General features: G+C 36.4%; 1 protein-coding gene across 4 annotated transcripts in view; it reads right to left on the bottom strand.

The window, feature by feature from the left end:
• MPP7 (MAGUK p55 scaffold protein 7) overlaps positions 1-26,814 on the bottom strand; it is a 245,426-nt gene that overhangs the window by 64,602 nt on the left and 154,010 nt on the right. For all 4 annotated transcript variants that reach the window (XM_037140833.2, XM_037140832.2, XM_037140836.2 and 1 more), the window contains 5 exons: positions 20,076-20,157; positions 19,437-19,522; positions 16,247-16,321; positions 15,845-16,041; positions 15,344-15,408 (listed from right to left, as the gene is read on the bottom strand). In XM_037140833.2, coding sequence (XP_036996728.2) covers positions 15,344-15,408; positions 15,845-16,041; positions 16,247-16,321; positions 19,437-19,522; positions 20,076-20,157 — 505 coding nt within the window. The remainder of the gene's footprint in view (positions 1-15,343; positions 15,409-15,844; positions 16,042-16,246; positions 16,322-19,436; positions 19,523-20,075; positions 20,158-26,814) is intronic.

Here is a 26,814-nt window from a genome sequence, read left to right as displayed (position 1 = left end):
ACATAACATATGATATCAGTAGATGCAGAAAAAGCCCTTGACAAGATGCAACATCCACTTATGAGTAAGACACTTAATAAAATGGGTATTGAAAAAAAGTACCTCAACATAACAAGGCTATATATGATAGAGCCTCATGGTGAGAAACTGAATGTTTTCCAGTTCCTAAGATCAGGAAACAGACAAGAAGGTCCACTTTTACCACTCTTATTCAACACAGTACTGGAAGTTCTAGCCAGTACAATTAGACAAGAGAAAGAAATAAAGTTGGAAATGAAGAAGTAAAATTATCACTTGTAACATAGTCCTTTATATAGAAAACCCTAAAGACTCCACCAAAAACTATTAGAAACAATAAACAAATATAGTAAAGTCATAGGATACAAAAATCTATGTACAAATATCCACTACATTCTTAAATACCAACAATGAAATTTCAAAAAAAAAGAAACAGAAGGAAAATAATTCTTTTTATAATTGCCACAAAAAGAGACAGAAAATGATACCAAAAAAATGAGAAGACACTCCATGATCATGAACTGAAGACTCAACATAATTAAAATGACCATATTACTGAAAGCAATATACAGATTTAATGCAATTTCCATAGAAAACCCGATGGCATTTTTTAAAGAACTAGAACAAAAAATCATCAGATTTGTACTGAACCACAAGACTCCAAAGAGCCAAAGCAATCCTGAGAAAAAAGAATGAAGCTGCAATTATCACATGCCTTAACTTCAAATTATACTACAGAGCAATGATAATTGAAGCAGCATGATATTAACAGAAAAACAGATACACAGACCAATACAACAGAACTGACAGTCCAAAAATAAACCCACATGTATGTGAGCAAATAATTTTCGACAAAAGAACCAAAAACATACACTATAGAAAAGAAAACCTCCTCAATAAATGGTGCTGGGAAAATTGCAAAGACACATGCAAAAATTGCAAAGACACATGAAACTACAATAGATTACTGTTTGTCCCCATATACCAAAATTAATTCAAAATGGATCAAAGACCTAAACACAAGACCTGAAACAATAAATTACACAGAAGAAAATATAGGTACTAAATTTATGAACTGTGGCCTTAGATAAGATTTTATAAATTTGACCCCAAAGGCAAGGGAAGTAAAAACAAAAATAAATCAATGGTACTATATCAAACCGAAAAAGTTCTACACAGCAAAAGAAACCACAAGACGAAAGGCAATCAACTAAATGAAAGAAGCTATTTACAAACAATAGTTCTGACAAGTGGTTAATATCCAAAATATATAAAGAATTCATGAAACGCAACAACAAAAACAAACAACCCAATTAAAAAATGGGCAGAGGACATCAATAGACACTTTGCCCAAGAAAACATATACAAATGGCCAACAGATATATGAAAAGATGCTCAACTTCACTAGCTATTAGGGAAATGCAAATGAAAACTACAATGAGATACCACTTCATACCTGGCTATAGTTAACAAGTAATAATAAGTGTTGCAGAGGTTGTGGAGAAAAAGGAACCCTTATTCATTGCTGGTGGGAAAGTAAACTGGTACGCCACCATGGAAAACAGTGTGAAGGTTTCTCAAAAAAATTAAAACTAGAGTTACCGTATGACCCAGCAAACCCTCTTCTGGGTATCTACCCAAAAAAGCTTGGAAATACTTATTTGCAAAGATATGTGCACTCTTATGTTCATTACATATGTACTCTTATGTTCATTATTTATAGCAGCCAAGACATGAAAACAACTGAAGTGTCCTGCAATAGATGACTGGATTAAGAAGTGCATACATACAAAGGAATACTACTCAGCCATAAGAAAAGACAAAATATTGCCATTTCCAACAACATAGATAAATCTTGAGAATATTGTGATAAATGAAGTAAGTCAGACAGAGAAAGTCAAGAACCATATGATTTCACTAATATGTGGGATATAAAACTGAAAACAACAAATGAACAAATAAGACAAACAAACAAAAATCTCATAGACACAGACCATTTGGTGGTTATCAGAAGGAAAGGGGAGTGGTGGGAAGTCAAGGGCAGGGGGAGAGGGAGCTAAGTGTATGGTGATAGAAGGAGATTTGACTTTGGGTGGTGAACACACAATGCAAAATATAAATGATATATCATAAAACTGTACACTTCAAATATATGATCTTACTAAACAATGTTACCTCAATAAATTGTATAAAAATAAAAAATTACACGCAGAGATCAGTAATAACTGATAATGAAATAAAACTATTTTAACAATATACTGTAATAGAAATTTTGTAAATGTGGTCACTCATTTCAGGGGATCCCTTTCTGATGTCTTCGTAGAAATCCTTTCTGGCTCAACACATCGCCATCAAGCAGAACACATTTTCTGTTCAGGTTTCCTACCCACAAATTCAATGCCTTTTCCCCCTGAACTAATAAGTGCTTTATCATGCCCTATGGCTATAACTTTTGTAAAGCTTGAGGTGCAACAGCAAAACTAACACAAATTTCTTTTTCCTGCTTCATACTTTCACGATTGATTTGTTCTAACCATCGATCTCCACAACCTCAGCATACAATATTTTTTCTTTATTACTTTGAGAACATTCACCTTTTCCTTAATGCAAGCACATTATAGCTTCTCTTTGGAATATCCATATTGCCAGTAGCAGTAGTCTTGGGGCCAATTATTAAGTAATGGCCACTTTGGGCCATTATTAAATAAAATAAGACTTACTTGAACACAAACACTGCCATATAGCGACAATGGGTCTAATAACTGAGACAACTACTAAGTGACTAATGAGCAGGTCACATATACAGTGTGGAGACACTGGACAAAGGGATGATTCATGTCCCACACAGGACAGAGTGGGACGGGTCAAGTTTCATCACACTACTCATAAAGGTGAGCAATTTAAGACTCATAAATTGTTTACTGAATTGTTTCTGGAATTTTTCATTTAATATTTTCAGACTGCGGTAGACTACAGATGATTACGGGTAACTGAAACCATGGACATGAATAAGGGGGAGGGAACTACTATCATACAATAATTACATATGTAAATAACCAGAGAATATAATCAAACTTTTAGACTCTGCAAAAGAAGTAATTTCAAATTTTGGGGGGTCATCAGTTGAAGCGTTTCCTCAAAAGAAGAAACTTTTATCAGAAATACCATTAGTTTAAGCATCTTATTATTACATATCATTTTTTTAAGTCTTTTTTATTGTATGCTTCTCTTCTCAGGTGCCTTGCTATATTCCCTGCCTCAGCAGTAGCTAAATGAACTTCTAGGTACATGAACCCATAGCAGTCTCTTAATGCACACGTGTCAGTACAAGCATTTAGACCAGGAAGCGGTAACATCATTATGCACGTATACTAAACACATTGGCCATGGTTTCCCTTTGCCATAGTAAGGTATGAAAAGGATGACTACTGCTTATAAAATCAGGAGTTGAATAGACTGGATAGCTTATCGGGGCTTGCAAAGTCACCATCCTATTGAAGCTAACGACAGGGAGAAAAAAATCTTAAGTTTTATTCTATTGACACTAATGTATACCATTCAGTCCTCAAATAAACTGTCCAATTTTTTCTGTAAATGCTTTTTGGTTACTTTTATAGCCCCACATTTGAGAACATGGATATAAGGAAGCACTTAACTCTTATAATGCAAATGCAAACTGAAGTGTTAGGAGAATGTCCACTGATATCCCATCTCAGCATTGGCAACACATGAGGAAAGGTGGGGACTGTGTTAAACTGGAGAACTTGTGTTCCATTTAAGGAGTCAGCAATTGAGTTGTAACTCAATTCTGCTAATTATTAGGAGTTAAGAAATGGCCTGGTCAAATCTTTTGTCAAAGGAGCCAAAAATTTTTACATGAAATTCCTTAAATGTCTGTGTCTAACAAAAATATATCTTTTATATAAACAACCTAAAGATTGTAAGCCACAAGTTTTATATTATTTTATGATTCATGATATTCCCATTTTACCTAGATGGTGCCCTATTTTCATATGTAAATGGATGATGTAAATAGAATGGTCTCTTGGAAGCACAAAACCCTTTGCATATTCAAAAATATTTTTTTCTGAGTCACAGGTTATCTGCGTGCTTAACTTCACCTGGTAATGCCAAATTCTTTTACCTGAAGCACTCCCATAGTCTCAATTCCATCCAATCTAGTCTGCTTTAAGGGTTTGTCCAACCAGTTATTTCCTATCTGAGACTTTCAACCCACAGGTTTGATCATCTGTCTCTACAAAATTGATCTTATTTTCCTTTCCCACTAAAATATTCCTACCATCAATTGTAAAAACCCACCTTGAATTCAACTACTTTCTCTCACTGTCCACCATTACATCTCAACACCTTGCAATTTGGCTTCTAATAAAGTTTTTTCTCAGATGTTATCACTGACTCCACAGAACAACGGAGTTATTTCCAGAGCCAGAGGCATTTTCTCTGAGCTCTTTAAAAACACCCACCTTGTTGAACACCTTTGCTTTTGTACTTGACTTGTGTCTGATTAAATATTAACTTTATAAAATTCCTACATGCTTTAATACACAGATTAAATACCTCGTCTTGTTCTTCCAATAAAAGTTTATACAAATGATCATTTGAGTATAAACATCAGGCAAAACATTTACAAACGTATAAATTACTTAGCCTGTCACTGAAGACCTCACATTATTAAGCACCATGCTAAACTTCCAGCCGGATCACATACATGTCACCGAAACTTAAATACACCTCTGCAACAGTCTTCTCTCTCCATACTAATACTTCTACCTTCATCCTCTGTGGCTCCTTAATTCCTTCTAATCCGTGGTGCCCAATTTTATTGTCATCTCTTGTGGGACTGAATCTCTTGCTGCCTCAGGCAGAGATGATCACTTCTCCCTGTGAATTATAGCATTTTATGTGACGTTCATCAGACAGTGCTTCATCCCACAGTTGTTTCACTGGATGGACATACACTTACTGTCTAACTGACAGTACAGAAGCCCTTAAGGTCAAGAGACCAGGTCCCCCTCTTTCCATGCTGCGAGGTAGTAGCTTGCACTCATCGCTCCCCATCTCTTCACCTCTCTCCATGTCCACACTCTGAGGTGGTCTCCTCTCAGAACGACTCTGCCCTGGCCATGACACTGTTCTGGCCAATGGAACATGAGCAGATGTGATGCGAAGAGAGGCTTCAACAGCACTGATCTACCAGAGATTGTTTTCGCTGTTATCTCTGGAACCCTGAGACCACTAGAACGGCTAGCTTACTGGAGGGCAGAAATCCACAGGTAACAGAAACAAGCTCACCCAGCTGAGCACCACTGCCTCCCGAACAACCAGACCCCACAGCCCAACTGCCAGATTGCAAAGATCCAGCGAGCCAACAGACCAGAACTGCCAGGCTGACCACAAAACCAGGAGAATAGTAAGTGCTCATTGCTTTAAGCCACTACAGTTTCTGAGGATGTTAGGGGAGGTGTTAAGTGATATATGGAGTATCGGGTACACTGTGCTGTTCTGAAATGAGTAAAGAATTAATGCAACTTTAACCTCTCTCTGATCATCTGATTTTCTTTTAGTAAATTATAGTTTTTTCTAGGCTAAAGATAGGAATAGTCTATATTTTTACATGGGTTTTCTGTTTTGTAGAATAAAAAACTAGAGGCCAGCATATTTTAAAGAATAGAGTCCAGATACTATTAGTTACAGAGATGTGGATTTGAAACCACGCTGCACCATTTGCTGTCTTTAGGTCCTTACACAAATCCTTTAAACTTTCTGGGCCTCGGTTTCCTTTTCATAAAGGGGATAAAACATCTGGCACATTTCTTCAATAACCAAGAGATGTTATCACATACAACTGACCCTTGAACAGTTTATGGGCATCAACCCCTTCTCAATTGAAATCCATATATAAATTTTGACTCCCCCAAAACTCAGTTGTCCCCCGGTATCCATGGGGGATTGGTTCCAGGACCCTCCTTCCTGTGGACAGCAAATCTTGCAGATGTTTAAGTCCCTTATATAAAATGGCACAGAATGTTACATAACACATCCACCAACTCCCAGCTCCAGACAGAAAATACTGTTTTCCATCTACGGATAGTTGAATCTGTAAATGTGAAACCTGGGGATAAAGGGCTGACTGTATACTTATTGAAAAATATCCACATGGAAGTGGACCCAGAGTTCAAACCTGTGTTGTTCAAGTGCCAACTATACATAAATACTGATCTGCAGGTAAGGAGACTGAAGCAGTCTCTCTATTTCTGTGTTCCTACACTATCACCTCTCGTGACCATAAGTAGGGAAGCCGTTGGTGTGCTGCACACGGCAAGGGGGGAGAGGTCTGAAGTGAAATGTGAGTGAAGATAATTCTGGTGCCTTGAACATTTCGGGTATCTTGGTTTTTGTTTATAATATTCCTGGGCATCTCTAAACTGGAAATCTTTCCTTCCAATAAAGATTAGCCAGTTAATTATGAAGCATAATTATAATTGGAGCTGTTCATTCAGCGGTTATTGGCGGGGGTGGGGGGCAGAGGTGTTAAGGGAATAATAAATCATTAGAAAACAACCAAAACATTTTAGAAAGACATAAGTCGTAGAAGCTTTGAATAAGTCACAGCTAGCCAGATAATTTAGAAATGTCCAGGTACTGTTAATGGGGTAAAAGTAGCACAAATAGATGCTTTTTCATCCTTTCTCAAAAATACAGCATTTGGAAAGCTTCTTGAATAATAACCAAAACATACTATGAATTCCTTTGTGTCCAACCCACTGAGCCTGTTGAATATAAAGCTTCATGCTTCCCCCAGGAAACGTCATGGCATGCTAATGCGAATGTACTAATTTGGGATAAAATAATATGATGGTTTTGAAGAACAACAGAAAGAAGGATATCCTCGTCCATGGCCAATTGCTCACCTACATAGGCTCCATTGTTGTTACCAGCAGAGTCAGCATCTTCTGGATGGAGTATAAAAGCATCAGAACAAAAGCCAAGAAATAAAGCAGAAGTTAGAAGCCCAGCCACAGATGCAAAAATAAATTACTTAAAACCATTATGTAAAGCACAGCAGAGAAAAGCTCTCATAATGCCACGCTTAAATATAAAACACTGTTTTATATTTAAGTTTAAAGTAGCATTTTCAAACAGCATGCAACTCTTTTTCAACCTTCTTCAGGGGTTCCCTGTTGAAGTTCCAAGAAAATTATAAAAGGCTTGCCTGAGATGTTTATACTTTCACAGTTAAGGAAATGACAACAGTTGATCCCCAGAGTAAATTTATTTTTGTAAATCAGGCTCTTTGCTAATATGTCAAACCCAGCACTTATGCCAGCTCACTGCAGCAGACAGAAAGGTTAAGGTTAAGATGCAACCTTTCTCTTGACAGGAAGAGATGCTGTGTTGGAAAGGAATAAAGTCATGACATTTCTACATTTATCTGGGTTTTAAAAATGAACAGATGAAAACACTTAAAATAATGTGCTATTAATTGCTTCTAGGAATTAAATGAATACCAAGTTATGTATGTCTTAAAAACTTAAGTCAAGGAGTACTTAAGATGTTAGGCCTCTAATCTTCACAAATTGTACAAAAACTTCTGGAACTAAAGCACAGCTTATGCGGAAATCAAGTAGTTGAGAAGATCTCCCCACATCTTTATGCTAAAATAACTCTTTCAGTGTATTGGAATAACATCATTTTCTTCATTCGCCCTTATTTGAGAATATTGACAAAGAAAAAACAATCTTCTATTTCAAACTAATTCTATATCTTTGCTAAATGAAGCAAAAAAAAAAATTCCTTTCTGAAAAAAAGCCCCAACCATGATTTTTGGTACGGTGATATCAAGTTGGAAGTTTGGATGTACAATAATCTTTTATAAACTGCTTGTTATATTCAACTTAACCCCATACACATGTGAAGTATGTAAAATTACTAGACTACACAGGGAAGCTTTTGTACATGTACCTTTAATTTCCTCTGAGAAGCACAAAGAAAATGAAAAAGAAAATGATTAAATGGGCAGAAAAACACAATTAAAGCAGGAAGATGTGGCATCCAAGGGAGGAACAAAAATCCACCTACCACACTCAACTGTTTCCTCATCTCAGAAAAGCCAAAAAAAAAAAAAAACAAATATATTTTAAATATTTTAAAATTAGTAATCGACAAATAAATAGAATTTTTGAAAAACCACATTTTAGACTGCAGGGTAGTCTTGGTCTGAAAAGAATGTACATACATAAGCAGTACAGACATGAAGCCTTCACAGAGCTTATTAAATACAGAAACAGGGGGACATACAGTTGGTATTTTTTCAAAATAATACCCTCCTCAATAAGGGGATATTTATTTTTCATAGAACAGTCTGTCTGTAAACGAATCTGTTCATGATAAAAAATAATAAAAGAAAACATTTTAGAAACAACTAATTTTACCTACAAAATGTCTAAGTATCCTATAAATTGAATAATACCCTCACAATTATCAACTTATTACACATGTGAAATGAGTCAGGCAGAAACTTTTATTTTCATTCTGCCTGTATTATTTGACAAAAGGTATTTTAACACACTATAGCAATGATCCCTGCAAGTATAGTCTTTGATGAAAGGTATTTTAAAAATAATCCTAAACATTTCTTAGGTTACTAATAGGACAGAGTTAAAGAGTTAATTAAAGAGTTAAGTTTGAGTTAAGAGACTCACCTTGAAGTAAAGGTGGATAAAGAACTGGCAACTTAACAGAAGCAAAATCTAACTATGAGTCAAGGTGGAACATACGTGACCTTATAGAGTGAACAGAACTGATTAGAACAGTTCTCTGCTCCCTTCTGTCTCCAAACTGCAGAATAACAGTCAAAGAAACACTGAGGAAAGTGTGTACCATGGTGTTTTTACATTCAAATACCTATGGATCCTCAAAATGTATTGGTTCATTAGCAAAAATGACAAGCAAACCATTATTATTCAGGCTTCTATTACGAGTTACCCACATTGTGAGTTTATTCATACCCATTTCTTAGTAGCTCCAAAATGCAGTCTGCATCTAAGCAAATTATTAGAAAACAAACAATAAACCACATGAGATGGGTTAGCAAAGCCAAGCAAGTAGGCATGGTGAAAATAATATGAGCAGCGCTAAGACTGACCAGGCTGTAATCTCAGACACTCCACCAGAAAGCAGCCAGTTAACAGAGAGCATATTTTTTGACAGCACAGCAGGACGGACTGATTAGACAACCAGCGTCATGTAAAGCCATGTCACACACATACATAAAACACAATAACCTTAAAATATCAGCGCTAACTCACAATAAACACCTCTAATCTACATTCCATATAGTAAAAGTATGTTTCATAGTCTAACAAAAGGTCATGAATATACTGCATAAATCCATAAAAAGGGTGCCTCTTCTATGCAATACCTAAGTAGAAAGACAATGGTATTTTAGCTTAATAAAACACATGTGTGTCTACAATAGAAAGTATCATACTTCCTAGATGTCCAGTAGGAAAAGCAAAAAAAAATTTTTTTTTGCTTACACTTACCATGTTTAAACAAAGAGGAAAGAAAACTACATAAAAGGTTGATCTTGGAAGAGAGTTGGGATACTGGAGTAATTTTTACTATGGAAAGGCACCTTTCTGTACACATTAATGAATAAACTTATTTAATTCTCCAACAACTCTATGAGGCAAATGCTATTATGCCCAGTTTACAGAGAGGAAATCAGAGATACAGAGAAATGAAGGTCTCAGAAATGCCCAAACTGAGATTTGGATCCATGTAGTCTGGCACTAGACGAGTTTTTAATCACTATACTACACTATCACACCAAAATCACTTTTTAATTTCTCCAACCTCAAGCTAGAAAATATAAGACAGGGGAGAGGTTAAGGAAAATAAGTTTCAGGTTTCCCGTCTACTCCCACCTTTTCCTACCATGCCAGCCTCTTGCTCCCCAAGCCCCCAACTTCAACCTGTCTCCTCTCCCCGGTTTCATCAGAAATCCACTCTCTACATCTTCAAATATCGAGGAGAAGGATGGGAAAATTATAAACAGCGCAGAGAAGACAACAGGTCACAAAGTGCGCGTTTGCTGCCTTCAGAGAATGGAGCGTAAAGGCTCCTGTGCAAAACACCCTCTGAGCTCTGCACGTCAGGGCAGGAGAAAACTTTCCCAGAATGCTGGATGTTTCTCTGAAGGGGACATGTCTGAAACTCTGGACAAGGGAAGAAACTGTGTCTGTCTAGGTATAATATTATTCACAGGGGCAGTTAAATCCACACCCTAGAAACGGCTCTCCTCTTCCTCCCATACTGCAGTCTCCCCTACTAGTCTGCAATAATCCATGGCGATTGACCACACCCCTAACTACTAATCAGCTCTCTTACTGGTATGATTCTGGGTTCCCAGATAAGAGGCAAGAAACAGTGTGACTTAGAATCCTTCACCTGGAGAAGGTAAAAAGCACATCCCCTGATAGTGTTTTACAAGCAAAAACACTATACTAAGTACACTAAAAACACGAAAAACACCTTACTTAGTATATCTTCATATACTAAGAACACAGTTTACTGAGACAAAAAGTGAGCACTAATATTAGAAAGGCCTTCACCTCAACCATCTAGGTGACATGAAGTAATTAGATGTGCAATTTACAGCTTGGTTCATCTTCATTTCTTTCCATATAAACTTTAACCTTTGGCATCTACCAAAGAGTATCAGTATTTGGTGGAAAAATATTTTTCAGTATTTTTTGAAACCACATTCTGCTACACAAAATCCCACCAATATTAACAAAATATTTGACAAACTTTTAGACAAATTTAATGTAAGAACATAAACCATCTAATCTATTTGTTAAGGTTTTTTAAAAGATTTTTTATTTATTTATCTTTAGAGGGGAAGGGAAGGAGAGAGGGAGAGAAAAGCAATGTATGGTTGCCTCTTGTGCATCCCCCACTGGGAACTGGCCTGCAACCCAGGCATGTGCCCCAACTGGGAATCTAACTGTGATCCTTTGGTTCGTAGGCTCGCGCTCAATCCACTGAGCTACACCAGCCAGGGCATGTTAGTTTTTTATTTGACTTTTAATTTATGAATTAATTTTATGGTGAATAAACTAAATAAACATTATTTAACACTCAGGAGGAAAGTGCTTACTCAACTTGAAAAGCTGTATCACAACAAATGTGGAGAGTGTTATACCTATTATTCACAAATATCTGGCCTTCTGGAACACTGGTACTGCATACAACAAACCCGTTTGTTTACTCAGTGTTTGAATTCTATTGATGGTAGATTGTGATCTTCAATCCACAAAATGCTTGTCAAGTAAGGTTACGCCCTGTTTGAATGGGTACCTTTTGGGCTGTTCAAGATCTTTTTTACCCACATGATAACAATCACAGTTTGTTAAAACAAATTTTAGGATAAAATATTTTGTGTTTTTACCAACTTTAAAGGGCAAAAAAAAATGTACATTTTGGACTTTTTAATTGCAAAAATTCTAAGAGCTATGTTGTAAAAGGAAAATTGTTATTTAAAAAAATTTTAATTGTACTTTATGCTATTACAGTTGTCCTAGTTTTTTCTCCCTTTGTCTTCCTCCACCCATCTCTCCTCCCCTCCCTCAGGCAACCCCCTCATTCTCTGTGTCCATGGGTCTCGCATGTATTTTCTCTGGCCAATCCCTTCATCTTCCCTCGGAAGAGGAAAAATTTTAATTGATGTTATTCAATCAGCAGTGATAGAAGTTTTCAGATATTTATATCTTGATAACTAAAAATTGAAACTAAGTACTGTAAATAAATATATCTGAATATTCTGTTGTAGAATACACTATACAAATAAGAGCCTTTTTAAATAACATAAACTGGCCTTACATATAAATATCATCCTATTGAAGTTAAAGTTAAATGAATATTTATGCAATTAGGAGGATATTCTTAACTTAAATACTTTGATTTCAATATAAACAAATAATATTTCAAGTAATCAAAAAAAATTATATGTCTTTTTAAAGGTTAGGTGATGTAGTATTGCTTTATAAATGCAACCAAACTATTTAAAAGAAGCTTTTAGCAGAAAATCATTGAGTACTTTAAATTATATCAACACACAAATTACAAGTTGACATGTCTGTCATGAATACCACTCCTATATGCAACCTAAGACATAATATACATTCTTACTCATTTTCAAAATACTCAACCTCTTTCATGCAGTCACCTAAAAGTCAGTCAAAGAAAATCAAAGAAAACCTATGAGACAGCTGAGTCTGCTCTTCTGTTTCTATTACTAATATGAATCTATTACGTAAGAACCTATTTTTAGGTGAAAAAGGGAGGAAGGGGACATAAAATTCTATTAATAATTTCATTGTTGGCTAATGTATTCTTCCAAAAAAAATAGGAGGACATGAGTCCTCACATCAACCTTCTAAGATTTAGTAATGTTTAAGAATTTATGATTTTCATTTTTAGTTAGGTACGTTTCATTTTAAAAGGCAAATTATTTATTTAGGAATACTACTTTCTCTCCATGTGTACGCTAAGGGGAGGAAATGACCAAGCAGCAAACGTGAACATCACCCACACTGAGCTCCACATTCGGATGGTAGTGTTAGAGCCGGAGGAAGTCAGGGTTATCACAGCTCTTGATTTTATCTACTGTGGAGCCAGGATCCAGCACTGCCGCACAAACGTAAACCCAAAACTCATGGTGCTGGGATTCTATTCCTTTTTTACTTCTATATTGACATTAACTGAACCTCTATAGTCCAGACCCATCTTCCATGAATTTTTTCTCCATGGAAAGTTTACGTGAAGAAATTGAAGTTACAATCAATAATACACTGTGAATCAAATAAAGAGAACAGTAAGAGCAACCAATTTGTGGGGGAAAAAAGTTAACTAGTCAGTTTGATACACACTAAAGTCGTTATTCTGAATTCAATACTTAAAAATGACTTTCTAGGTTTTAACTGCACTTGTAAAAATTTTATGCACGAGTATTTTTAAAATAAATTTACAAATACCAACATAATTATTCTTTTAGAAATTTTACATTAAACTATATGGTTTTCTTAAAGCCTTTTCTATTAATTATTATTCAAAGCCATAAAAATAAAAGATTTTATATTGTTTTTCTTCATAGTCTTATTCTGTAATGTAGCACAAGGTATCATAACATGAATGTCCTATTCTAAAAATCTAAGTACCAAATGTTGAAGTCCAGGAAGTGTTGAGTCAGATGGTCTTTACAAAATTAAGTTATATTAAGAACCACTATCAAATACAAAGGTTATAAAACAAAGTGCTTCCAAATGCCTTTTTAAATGTTCCGAAACAGCACCATGATTTTTGCATAACTTTTGAGTTTAGGGGTTTCTGAGTCAACAAAAAAATTTCAAATGGAATTTTAGTTCTTTGAATATGAAGACACTAGATTTTTATTTAATTTTCATAGAAATACACTGTATCTTTGAACAAGGTCATATATACTGTACATATTACTATGTCTTTGAACAAAGTCATATATATTATATAATGACTTCATTTAGATAATATTGACCAGATTTATTTCTACATAAAAGTAAAGAGTATGTATATATCTCAATGATGCATCTTTCAGTGAATCAAAATCTAGTAAAAAGTAGAAATAAAGACAGAGAAAGAAAAGAAAAAAGGAAGGAAGAAAGGGTGAAAAAGGAGGATCAGTCATATTTTTTAAATGGTATTCAAGAACCAGAAAAAGAAAAACTACTAAAACATCCAAATGATGACATTTCAGTAAAGATAAATCCTGGAATAAATATTTCTTGGATTCAAATACTTCAGCATTAACATATAAAGGTTATGCAAATAAACAGGCAAAAAAAAGCCTGCATTACAATTATTACTTTCTTTCTCTCTCTCTCTCTCTCCTCAACCCCTCACATTCATGCACATCTATACTGAAACCAGTTTGGGAAGAAGTACTAAAAAGACAACCTATCCACTTTGTACAGTTCTTAAAGAAACATATTTCAAAAAATTTTAATAAATAAAAATTCATAATTATATATTGTATATTTTGAAGCTGTCTAACACTCAAATTTGTGTATGGGTTCAGAGTCAAGGGAAGACACATTTATTTCATTTTCAGGTTGTATATATTTTATCTCACGGGCACCAAATATATTAAATGTGCGCAGACCCCAAATTTAAACCCCCTCACACAGCAAGTCAAACTGATGCCTCAAAGGTCCTTTCACCAGGGGAGATGCCAGTGAAAATTCATCAGACGTTAAAGCGCAATGTTATGGTTAAACTTGCAGCTTTCTGATGTCACAATACATGTGGCATTCTACAACAAGGTGTTTTTTTTCTTCTGCTCAGACTTAGCAGAGCAAGAACAAGCAGGCTTTTGAATCAGTGCTGCACTTGAAGTATTTGCTTGCCTGGGAGATTTATACCGACTGTAGTTTGGCTCTCTTATGATGTAATTCCTGGGCTATAAGCTTCTACACACTGACAGAAATAACAGGAGATGTGAAAAATTTAACAATACTCAAAGCAGATGTTGGAGTAAAATTCTAGTACCATTTATTTGCTCATTTTGCCTTTTAATGTATAATTTGAATGCTGAAAACAAAGGGGTTTTTTTAGCTCTTAAAATACAGAACCATGAAACATTCAAAAGACATGAAGCAGAAAATTTATGGGATGGGGACTTGACATGGGCTGTAAATAGAAACTGAGAGAAAGGGCATTGATAGAAAAAAAATCCAAATAATTCCACACTATCTTTTTCTGTAATCCTACATCATTGTTTTTTCTTACCTTTGTTTTCTTTTAATCTAGTCTGCTAATAACTCAAGACAGACAAGTTAAAGGTCAAAGTTACTATGATTTCTGGATAAGCAAGGAACTCAGAGGAAGAACAATTCATCGTTCTTAGGCACAATTGCTTTTGTGTCCAAGAATGTGGTGAATTTTTCCCCTTAATCTTCACCAAGAAATATCTCACCCAAACTGCCTCGCTCTGGAGAAATAAAATACCTAAATTCAGAAATCAAAGAGAACAGTAGTTATTAGTTCTTTTCTTAAAGAGTCATGAGTTTATTATAAATAACTCCTAAACTTCTTTCATCAAAAGATTCACTTAAATTTTGAATTTGAATTTTTTGGTTCCTGTGCAGTAATGATCCAAAAACTCTCACAAGGCAATATGACCTATTATTCTACCACAAATACCTGCTTTAATAATAAAAAATAAACACCAAGATGAGGCACTCTGCATTCTTATTAACAAACTTACATGATTTCCTGTTGGAAACCTTCAGGGGCTGAACTGTTATTTCTGGTCGTCTCAAAGCCAATCTCCTGGGGAAAAAGGTCAATAAGCCTATCAATTTTCAGTGCAGACCCAAGATTAATATAAAACCAAAATATTAAAAGTCTTAAGAAAAAGCTGGGAAGTTATTCAAACTGAGAAATAAATCCTCTACTTTCAAATTTTTCTGAATTTTCTCTACCCCCAAATCACTCTTCCTTTTTGCCATGTTTCACATCAATACAGTTTCAGATATTAATGTGCTATTTTCCATTTATTTCATAACAAAAACCGCATACGACCTGGTACTGTCATATTATTTTTGGTTATTACTCCCACTTGAAAACAGAAATCCAAACCTGAGGGATAAAGGACACCAAGGCAAGGTTTGGGTGCTTATTTTTATCGCCACTAGGCTGGAGTGATACTTTGAAGAGAACAAAAGGTCAGCTGAAGAAAGGCCATCGCTCTGCGCCAAGAGCTCACCTTTCCTGGAAGTGCTTTGAAGGAATCAAGCCTGCCCTGGGGTTGGCGTCACCTTCATGCTTCGCCTGCCACCAGGTTGCATCATCCTGGCTCATAATCTGGAGAATGTCTCCCTTTTTGAAAGAAAGCCCAGCTTCCTTACAGGGAATTGCTTTATCCTCATTAGGGTCATAGTCGAAGAGAGCTTTGATAAACATCTAGGGAAAAAATTTATTTAAAATGAATAAATACAAAAATATATAAAATGGCCAAGGTTCTTCTAACTCTGATTTAAGAATAAATTTCTCAAGTGGATTATTAAAATGAACCTGCCATGACAAAGAGGATAGATATTAGATGAAAAAACACTAGTCCCCAACCCACCCCCCCACCAGCAAAATAAGATTTTAAGGTCATGATTACCTTGCCTTCTTTAGATGGTGTCTCCTCTTTGATACTGGGTATGATCTTAAACGTAATTGCTCCCTGAGACTGAGCCTGATCTCAGAGGAAAGAAAGAGTTATAAGAAAACTTCTACAGCCAAGGAGAAAGTAGATAAAACAGGTAGAAAACTAAATAACTAAATGCATCAGGAAATTTACAAGCTTGGGGTTTCTACTCTTAAGATAGATCAAACTGAGAAAACTATTTTTTAGAAATTCCTGTAACATGAGAAAGCACTGAAGTTTGTCAAATAAGTTAAAAAACATCAACCACTAAATCCACTTCTACCTCCTGTGCTCTTTTAAAATGCCGATGAATATATTACCATCCATGTCAAGTTACTTATGCACAGTGCCTTAAACAGACAACAGTAAATGTGAAGAACAGATAAGGTGCAATATTACATTGGAGTATCAGCATCTATGTTTTTAGAAACTAAAATAGCTATACTGTCAGTAATGCAGGTGAAACTATATAATTCAATCAGTTGCAATGCTCATCAGAAAAATAAGAACACTCTATTATATTCTGTTGGTGAATAAAATACCAAATATAATAATTAAAAGATGAAAAGATTAAATATTGATTCAAATTTAATTAAAACAAGCAATAATCCCCACAAGTCTTTGCTGACTATCTCAGACAAGAGCAGGTCTCCCTTTAACGTCATTCTCTTTCTCCCTTTTCAGCATTTATGTAATCATATCTATATAATTATTTACAAATGATGTCTTAATAGCTATTATCTCTTCTAATTATAAACTCCATAAAAATGGTAAATATCTGGTACATATCCAAAGGCGTGAGGAAGGGAAGAAAAGAGGAAGGCAGGGAGACCAGCAGATAGGGAAGGAAGGAGGCAGTGAAGGAGAGAGAAGGGGGAGAATGGTTAGATCCTTCTGAGGCTCAGTATCAATATGTGCTGGTCCACCAAGACTCTGTGTCATAAAAAAGAGCTTGATTTGTTTTGTTTGTCAATTTTCATGGTATAAATACTCCCATCATAGCTCATTTCAGTGAAGCCCCTGAAAGCCATGCTGGGGAGAGCTGCATGGAATCCACTCTCTTAAACCAAAGGAGGAGCTCCAGCACAGAGGCTCAAGGAAAATGGGGTTTTAGCTGTATAAATATGAGAGTTTTAGAAGAGTGACTTCAAAATGGTGATGTTGTTGTTCTGCTTATCATAAAAGTAATTCACAAATCTTTTTTTATCCTCACCCAAGGATATGTTTTTATTGCCTTTAGACAGGAAGAGAGAAAAAGAAACATCAATTGGTTCCCTCCCATACGCACGCCAACCTGGGACTCAACTTCAAAACTAGGTATGTGCCCTGAGTAGGAATTGAACCCACAACCTTTTTGGTGCACAGGATGATGCTCCAATCAACTGAGCCACCCAACCAGGGCATAATTCACAAATCTTATTAAGAATTCATATAATACTGAGTTGCATAGATAGAGAAAAAGCACAGGTCTTCTCTATAATCCCTTCCCATTCTTCTAGTGTGTGTGTGTGTGTGTGTGTGTGTGTGTGTGTGTGTGTGTTAATGTATGTAATGCCCTTAGAACACCACTTAGGGCTTGATCAATATAAGCAATTAGTAGTATTATCACCACTATTAAGTCATATAGATCTGTCAGCCATTCTGACTGCTTCAAAGTAATCATATCATATAGATGAATGATTACTCAATCAATGTAATCTTCATAATCTCTAAATATGTTGAAATATTTATGAAATATAAATATTTGAAATATTATATATATTTACATTAGTTCCTTAGAGTTAATTTCCAATAACTGCATTTCTTTAATAAAGGTTATGCAAATTTTAAAATTTGATAGTTTTAGAGAGCCACCTCAAAGGGTTCTACTAATTTATCCTACTACTAAAAGCAAATAAACATATCCATTTCCCTATAACCTGGAGAACTCTAGGGATTATCAAGCTTTTAAATCCCCCACAAATCCAGTATTTTTTAGGCACCATGTTTTCTTTTATAAATTATCTGTGTATATGCTTTGCCAATTTTTCTGTATATGTTTTTTCTTATTTTTATGCATTCTCCATATATTAAAGTATTAGCTTTCTATCATATATATTAAATTTTTTTCCTACAATCTCATTTTTCTTTTAAATTTTACATATATCTTTTTCTATACAGAAATTTTTCAATTCTATAATCATATGATTTTTTTCTAGTTGAATTTCCCATCATTAAAGTCTTTCTCTAATTTTTTATTTTTTAAACTTAAATATTTAATTTGTTGAGTTATTTATTTTTAATTTTTCTAAAAACTGATTTTAGAGAGAGAGAGGAAGGGAGGAAGAGAGAAAGAGAAACATCAACTTGTTGTTGCACTTCCTTAAGCATTCATCAGTTGCTTCTTATATGTGCTCTACCGGAGACCAAACCTGCAACCTTGGCGTATTGAGACAACACTAACCAACTGAGCTACCTGGCCAGGGCTGGGATTTTTGTGTGTGTGTGGTGTAAAATAGGGACTAACTTTATTTTTTTCTAACTGAATCATCAGTTAATCCTGTACCATTTACAAAATTTCATTGTTTTCCCACTAATGTAAAATGCCAACATAATCACATATTACATCTGCATACAGACTGAGGTCTGTTTTGGAATACTAAACTTTCTTTTCCTTTCTGTAGGTTTCTAATATATTTTCATGTGTAACGGACAGTTTCCCTTTATTTTATCCTTATAAATGAACTTGAGATTAATACTGCCAAAGCCCAATATAATTTAATTCTGTTTTAGAGTTCCTAAGACATCCAAATTAGTTTTACTAGTTTGTATACTTAGGAAGTACGGCGTATAATCTGGCTATGTCAGTGAGAGAAACAGAAAAGCTAAATGCATCACCAGAACCAGAGTAGACAGCATCTGTGAAGTTCCTAACTTGGGCCAGGCCTCGTAATAAATTCTTTAGCTCATTTAATCCTTATTCTAATTTTGCAAATTAAGACACTGAAGTAATAAAAATTAAGGTATTTTTCTAAAGGCGCATAAGGATTCCATGATGGAAATGGGATTCAAACCCCATTTGCAAATGGACAGCTAAATCCAAATCCTGTCTTCATAACCAAGTGGGAAATATAGTGATTCAATTTTGTTTTCATTGCAAATTTAAAATAAAATTTCAACTTACCAAAATCTGAATTATTTCCTCAGGCTTTTTATCTTCAACTGGTATCCCATTCACTTCCCTAAGTTCATCACCAACATGAATCAGACCTGAGTAACAACAAATTCAGTAAATCAGCAGTGATACCTACAAAAGAAACTGTAATTTGTGATTGTGCCCACACTTAAAGCATTCTTTGCTTCCCTTAAAATATGTGAGGACTGGAAGGAAGACCTTCATGCTTCTGCGGTTGCAGATTTCATGTCTCTACATATCGATGAATCAAAGACTATAACATCATAATGCTGGCAAGGAAATCACAACAGCATCTTGCTCTGTGTCTAGAAATGCACATTATTTTCATCTTATAAAACAATTATTACCTTTTTTTGAAAGGCACATGCTTTTAGTAGTACCTTTCAAGTCAGAAACACTGAACCAAGTCTTAGGGTAACCTTGGAAGCCCAGGTAAACTCCGAGAGTAGAGAGAGATTTATTTCTCATTTATTAAAATAGGGTCCCATATATCAACACAGAGAAAAATGTCCTATTACTTGTTTTGTTGTATTATAACAAAAGATTATTATCCTGTTATATATTTAAAATATTACACATAAAATGTAACATTACTTGTCTATATTCAATTAACATTTAAACTTGTACCGCTTCTGTCTGCAGCCCCTCCTCTCATGATTCGAGCCACCACAATGGCCCCGGTCTGCTCATCTTTCTTGATGGTGGCTCCCTTTTAAGAAAAACAAAAATATTTGCAGGTAAATGTGTGTATTGGGTGGTACAACGAGGGAGGAAGAAATAAGGAGATTTATTAGGAAAAAGTGAAAACAACAACTACATAAAAATAAAAGGAATGAGGCTGGAGAAATAGACATCATACCAATGTGCCTTACAATGCTCACTACTATGTACAGAATTTTCTACCATCCATATCATTTAAGGTTTTCAGCAAAATTGAAATATCTTCTTCAACACTACGGAAAGTACAAATATTTTCTTTCCATTATAATACCTCACATTTAAATACTATTTATTTTTACTCTATGAAAGCATTTCCTCGTTTCATTTCATTTTTAAAATACTCCACAAATCCCTGACCAGATTACTCAAGTTAGTTGGAGCATCACCTCATACACTAAAAAGGTTGCAGGTTCAATTCCCAGGTAGGGCACATACCTTGGTTGCTGGTTCAATTCCCAGAAGGGGCACATATGGGAAGCAACGGATCAATGTTTTTCTCATATCAATGCTTCTCTCTCTCTCTCTCTCTCTGCTTCCTTACCTTCCACTCCCTCCCTCTCTACAATCAATAAAAATGTATCCTCAAGTGAAGATTTAAAAAATACCTCACAAAGAAGGTAGACAAAGAAGGTAGAGAGAAGACAAAGTGAACAGAAAAAGATTACATAAACTATAAAACTCAGGTCATCTGACTTTTAGTTCAGTGGTCCTTCTGTTACACTGTTCCAGTAAATGAACTCAGTGATAATAATAAATAAAACAATTAAAACTCCAAAGTTCGTTCTATTTCTTACTGAAGCCTAATATAAACTAATGGAAGAAAGAACTTTTGGTCCAGGGTTTTTATGTACTAGGATTGTTCCTAGTACAAACAGAGCTAACGTTTTGGCATAAGAATAGGAAACAATTTGGAAAAGAATCCAGAAATTCTTCATTTATGGATGTCAGAAGCAGATCAACTGAACGTGGCTTTGTAAGAACATCAGGCACAAACGGTTACTTTGAACACCTTTTCCTGACTTTCCCTTCCAAGGCACTGGCACCGGCTCAGCACAGCCGTTCCGCACTGCATCACAGGGCCGACGGTGAACATGAGGTGGTGACAGAACTCGCCTTGAAAAAGACTGTGGAACTTTTCTCCAGTGCGTCGATAAACACATTTATATTACTAAGAACTAGGTGTGTAAACAAAATTAAAAATCCATCTGTAATAAGTGTATTTTATAAATGACAGCTACCATAGACACATCTCCTAATGGCAAAAATCAAATAATAGAGTGATAGAATGACTTTGTGGCTTTTTTCATCACCTATACATGCATTCAAGCTAAAGACGTAAATAAGCATCTCTCCATGGTCATAAAACTTAGACTTGCCAATAATTGGTAATACTCTTAATATAATTAAATTGGTCAGATCAGTTTTCATTTCTCTTAACAAATATATCTCAAACTTTTCCACCAAAGTAAGCCTAAGAGTCTACTAATCTAATTTGATATTATGTAACCATACTTTACAGATGAGAAATTGAAACTCAAATGGTTATAATTTGTCCAAAAATAGACAACCAATGTGCAGTAAAGTCAGGACTTGTGTGAAGGCAAACTAATCAGAATTGCTATTCTTGATCTTAATTTCCATTCATTCTATCTACTCTGGGGCCACCTACTCCAGTATTTGTACCACACCAGGTCCTAACCCTACTTCAATAAAAAGCAGGGTACTGGCTGACAGCAGGCCGTGTGGGAAAATATCAGGCCATTTCACTAGACAACCCAAATGTTACCTTACAAACCACCACTACCTTAAACCTGCTGGCCACCATACTCCCGGACTTAGAGAGAGGCTCAGACCTCCAACATGTTGGCTTAGAAATTATTGACAAAGTTTATTCCAGCAGACCGCACCTGTTGGACTAGCTGCTGACAGAACCTGACTGGGAATTATATACAGATGGGAGCAGCTTCATGGAAAATGGTCAATAATGAGGTACACTGCAGTCACCATAGACAAGGCAACAGAAACCTAGGTCCTTGCCACAGGAACCTCGGCACAAAGGGCTGAACTGATAGCCCTCACCAGAGCCTTAGAATTATCCCTGGAAAGGAATGTTAACATTTACACCGACTCTAAATATGTCTTCATGGTAGTCCATGCTCGTGGGACAATATGGAAACAAAGAGGGCTCTTAACATTGGGGAATATGATCAAACGTGAACCTCGGGGAATAAGGATATCACATACACAAAAGATAATTTTGAAATTGTTACAGTAGTGAATCCACCGAACCAAGGTGCCGTCATGAACCGCCCAGGACACCAGAAAACAGTTCCCAAACAAGCCAGGGAAACCAAACTGTCGGTGAAGCAGCACGCCAAGCTGCCAAGGGCAACCACTTCTTGGGCTTTAATTCCCCACCTTGACTTAAAATTCCTTTCAAAAAGGGGCAGTATGTCCTAAAACTAATTGACAATGTTACTTATTAGTTTATTATTATTTTTGATGACTACTCTAGTTTATGCCCATGCTAGCACTTGTAAAACCTGTGTCCGCATTTCCCAGATGGTGGCTTCCTCGGCAAACATACACCACTGTTGGGTGTGCTGTCCAAAGCCCTGCTCAGGGTTAGATCTTGGGGATCCTTAGTCTCTCCAGTTTCTGATTTCACTACAAACCCTCTGCACTGCTAGGCACAGCCTTCACTAAATACCTGACTGCTTATCTACATGCTAGGTCTCACGTGGGAAGCTCACATGCAACACTGCCTCTTGAAATACACAGCCATTTACCAGCTTCGCTTATTCAGTGGTGCCAACCTCTAGACACTGAGTATGCTACCTTCTGAAGACAGCAATTCTTCTCCCTCACACAGAGACTTCGCTCCATTTTTGACCCCCTTCTTCCTTTAGTAGGTAGTAAGAATCTCTGGACCTGGGGACAGTTTTGTAAAACTATGTCCCTTCACAGCAGAAAGTAACTACAGAAGATGCGACCTCCATCCATTTATCCTTGTAAGATTACATGGATCCAGAGTTTCAAAGGGGAGAATTGTTGCCATACGTAGTGAGGGAGCACCAGGGAGTCCCCCTCGTTGGTCAAGATGGCGCAGGGGGAGGTTTTACAGCGGGCATGCCAAAAGTTAGAACAGTGAATGAACAGGGCCCGAGCACACTCAGAGGTAGAAAGATGAGTAGAGAGGACCCAAGCATGTCAGAAGCTGACAATAATTGGATAGAAAAAAAGCTCTCCCCTCCCTATTCCTATAAGAATTACGGGCTTGAGCCTGAAGAGGGAATAGTCTTTGAGATGGGGAGTTGACAATTCTCCCAAGTTGGTACCTTTCACACCAGCACCTGTATCTTTCTATAATATTTTGTTCATGATTTCAAAAGTTCATTACCCTTGTGGGATCTTGTCTCCAAGAGGCAGACTATCAGTTCCTTCCCTCTTTATATATGTCGGTGGTACTCCCATATCAAATAGTGAAAATGACTCTGAGGCATCTAAGGCTACAAGAAGACTTGCAGCTGCCATCTGGGCCTGTTGAAACACTTGTGCTATGGGAAGCCAGCCACCATGTAAAAATCTTGACTACTTCCATGCTTTCAAAAAGCCCAAGCCAGACTAGTGGAGATGCCACTTAGAAAAAGAGAAACCTGACCAGCCTGCAACTTCCCAACCATCCTACGCAGGCATCAGTCACGGGAACGAAGGAGCCCTGGATGATCCCAGTCTCAGCCACCATCTAACTGTACACGCTCAGCTGAGCTGGCCGACCTCCCAAACTGTAATAGGCAATAATAAATTATTGTTTTAGCCATAAGATTTGGGTGTGGTTTGTGATGACCAGGGCAAATCTTTCTCTACTATGGGTTTTACTGATTTTCAACAAAGGGCCATCAAATTTATTGTATCTAATGTGAATCATCCTTTTGACTTATTCTGTGATTCGATGAAGCTGAAAAATGTTTGCTGAGACCCTACTATGTGCCAGGCTCTGTTCTAAGAGCTTATAATACAATAGTGGGGGAAAAAAACCACAAAAGATTTCTGTCCTTTCATGGAAATTACATCCTACCAGAAGAAAAGAGCAATAAATAGAGCATGAAATAATTACCGCATTTTGCCATATATAATGTGCACTCTTTTGCTCAAATATTTGAGAAAAAAATAAGAGTGTGCATTATACATAGGTAGTATTAACTCCATAGCTATATAAATGTTTTTAATTATTTTATTTATGTTTATGCATTAAAAGTATAACTATAGAATACAATAACAATATCCATATGCAAAATAATACCCTGGAATGTGATCATTGGTTTTGTTTCAATAAATAAATAAATAAGTTAAAAAATTAAAATGTAAACATTTTTTCCTGAAAGCTTGGGCCCAAAATGTGAGTGTACTTATACATTGCAAAATAGGGCATATTATAAAGCATGTTAGAGCATATTATAAAGCATAGTGGTAAACACTATGGGGATGGGTGGGTTAGGGCAGGGTAAGAAAGATCAGGAGTGCTAGAACAAATAGAGGGAAGACAGTTAAAAGACACAGACTTCACTGAGAAAATGACATTTGGATGAGAAGTACCGAAAGAAGCCCTGACTGGTGTGACTCGGTGGACTGGGTGTCATCCCACAAAACAAAAAACTACCAGTCAAACTCCCAGTCTGGGCCCATGCCTGGATTGCAGGCCAGACCCCTGGGTTGGGGCAAGTTGTGCAATAGGCATCCATCCAGAGCTGAATTCAACCTGTTTTAAAAGAAATTTCCCCAGTTCTATTTCCTAATGTCTAACCTCTTCTTAGCACCTGCGCAGCCCCATAGGTTCAGTATAACCATAAGGAAATTAGTCATTTATATCCCCATTCATTTCCTTTTATTCTTGCTAACTGAATGTACAGTACTTCTAGCTACCTAAGTGAAATAAGCCAGTTGGTGAAAGACAAATACCTTATGATCTCACTTATAAGAGGAACCTAATATACAAAATAAATTAATAAACAGCAAAGAACCACCAGCATGAAAAAATGGAACAGATTGAAAGTGACCAGAGAGGAGGGGAAAGGGGGATAATGGTGGAGAGAAGGGGAAGGAACTAGACAAAGAACACGTATGAATGACCCACAGACATGGACAACAGTGTGGGAATCAACTGTGGGGGGGCAGAGGTGGGCAAAGGGGGAAAAACTGGGACAACTGTAGTAGAATAACAATAAAAAATGATTAAAAAATAAAATAAATAAAAAGTTTTAAATCCCTCCTATGCTACTGTTGGCTTCCTCTCTGTTCTTGCCCTCTACATCCAAAAGTCCTATCAAATCTAACAAGTCACACCCTCACCAATGTGGCTTAGTAGGTTGGAATGTCCTCCATAGACTAGAAGGTCACAGGTTTGATTCCCAGACAGAGCACTTGCCTGGGTTGCAACCAATCTGTTTCTCTCTCACGTCGTGTTTCCTTCTCTCTCCCCCCTCCCTTCTCCTCTCTCTAAAATCAGTAAGCATATCCTTGGGTAAAGATTAAAAAACAAACTAAAATGTCACCCCTGCCAATATGCTAGTTCAGATTCTCATTTTAAACACCCTGTTTCATATAATCTATGACAAAAGAGGATGACAGGTAAAGAATCACCACCTTAAAGTTTGGTTTAATTATTTCAGTTGTAACATCCTTATCAGCTAAATAAATGTGGAGTAACAAACTATGATAACACAGTTTTATTTTGTCTTGAAACTTAAAAAAATTTGCTGTTCAAGTTGGTTGTGTCCATTTTCCCCACACAGCCCTTTCCCTGGCCACACCCACCCCCACCTCCCACCCTCACTCCTTCCCCCCTTGGCTTTGTCCTTGGGCCCTTTACACACATTCCTGGACCACCCTTTCCCTTCTACCTCCTGTTATCTATCTCTCTCCACCCTCCCCACCAGTTACTATCAGATTGTCCTTTATTTCAGAGTCTCTGGTTACATTTTGCTTGCTTGTTTCTTTTGTTGATTAGGTTCCACTTATAGGTGAGATCATGCAGTATTTGTCTTTCATCGCCTGGCTTACTTCACTTAGCATAATGCTCTCTGGTGCCATCCATGCTGTCATGAAGGACAGGCACTCCTTTCTTTCTGCTGCATAGTATTCCAATTGTGTAAATTTACCAGTTTCCTGATCCATTCATTTCCTGACAGGCACCTAGGTTGCTCCCAGCACTTAGCTATTGTAAATTGTGCTGCTATGAACATTGGGGGCACAGGTTCTTATAGAATTGGTGATTCAGGATTCTTAGGGTTTAATCCCAGCAGTGGAAGTGCTGGGTCAAAAGATAGTTCCATCTCCTAGGAGATTCCATAGTTTTCCACAAAAAAAAAAAAAACAGTATGGAAACAGTAGGATTCCCTTTTCTCCACAACCTCACCAGAACTTATTGTTTGTTGATTTGTTTATGATGGCCTTTCTGACCAGTGTGAAGTGGTATCTCATTGTGGTTTTAATTTGCATCTCTCTGATGGGTAGTGATGCTGAATATCCTTTCGTATGTCTCTGGGTCCTCAGTATGTCCTCCTTGGAGAAGTGTCTGTTCAGGTCCTTTGTCCATTTTGTAACTGGATTGTTTGTCTTCCTAGAGTAGAGTTTGTGAGTTCTTTAA

This window comes from Artibeus jamaicensis, unplaced genomic scaffold, assembly GCF_021234435.1.
Source record: "Artibeus jamaicensis isolate MK-2021 breed Jamaican fruit bat unplaced genomic scaffold, CSHL_Jam_final contig_867, whole genome shotgun sequence".
Classification (NCBI taxonomy): Eukaryota; Metazoa; Chordata; class Mammalia; order Chiroptera; family Phyllostomidae; genus Artibeus; species Artibeus jamaicensis.
The sequence above is the reverse complement of the archived record's forward strand: the minus strand, read 5'-3'. Positions and strand labels throughout refer to the sequence as shown.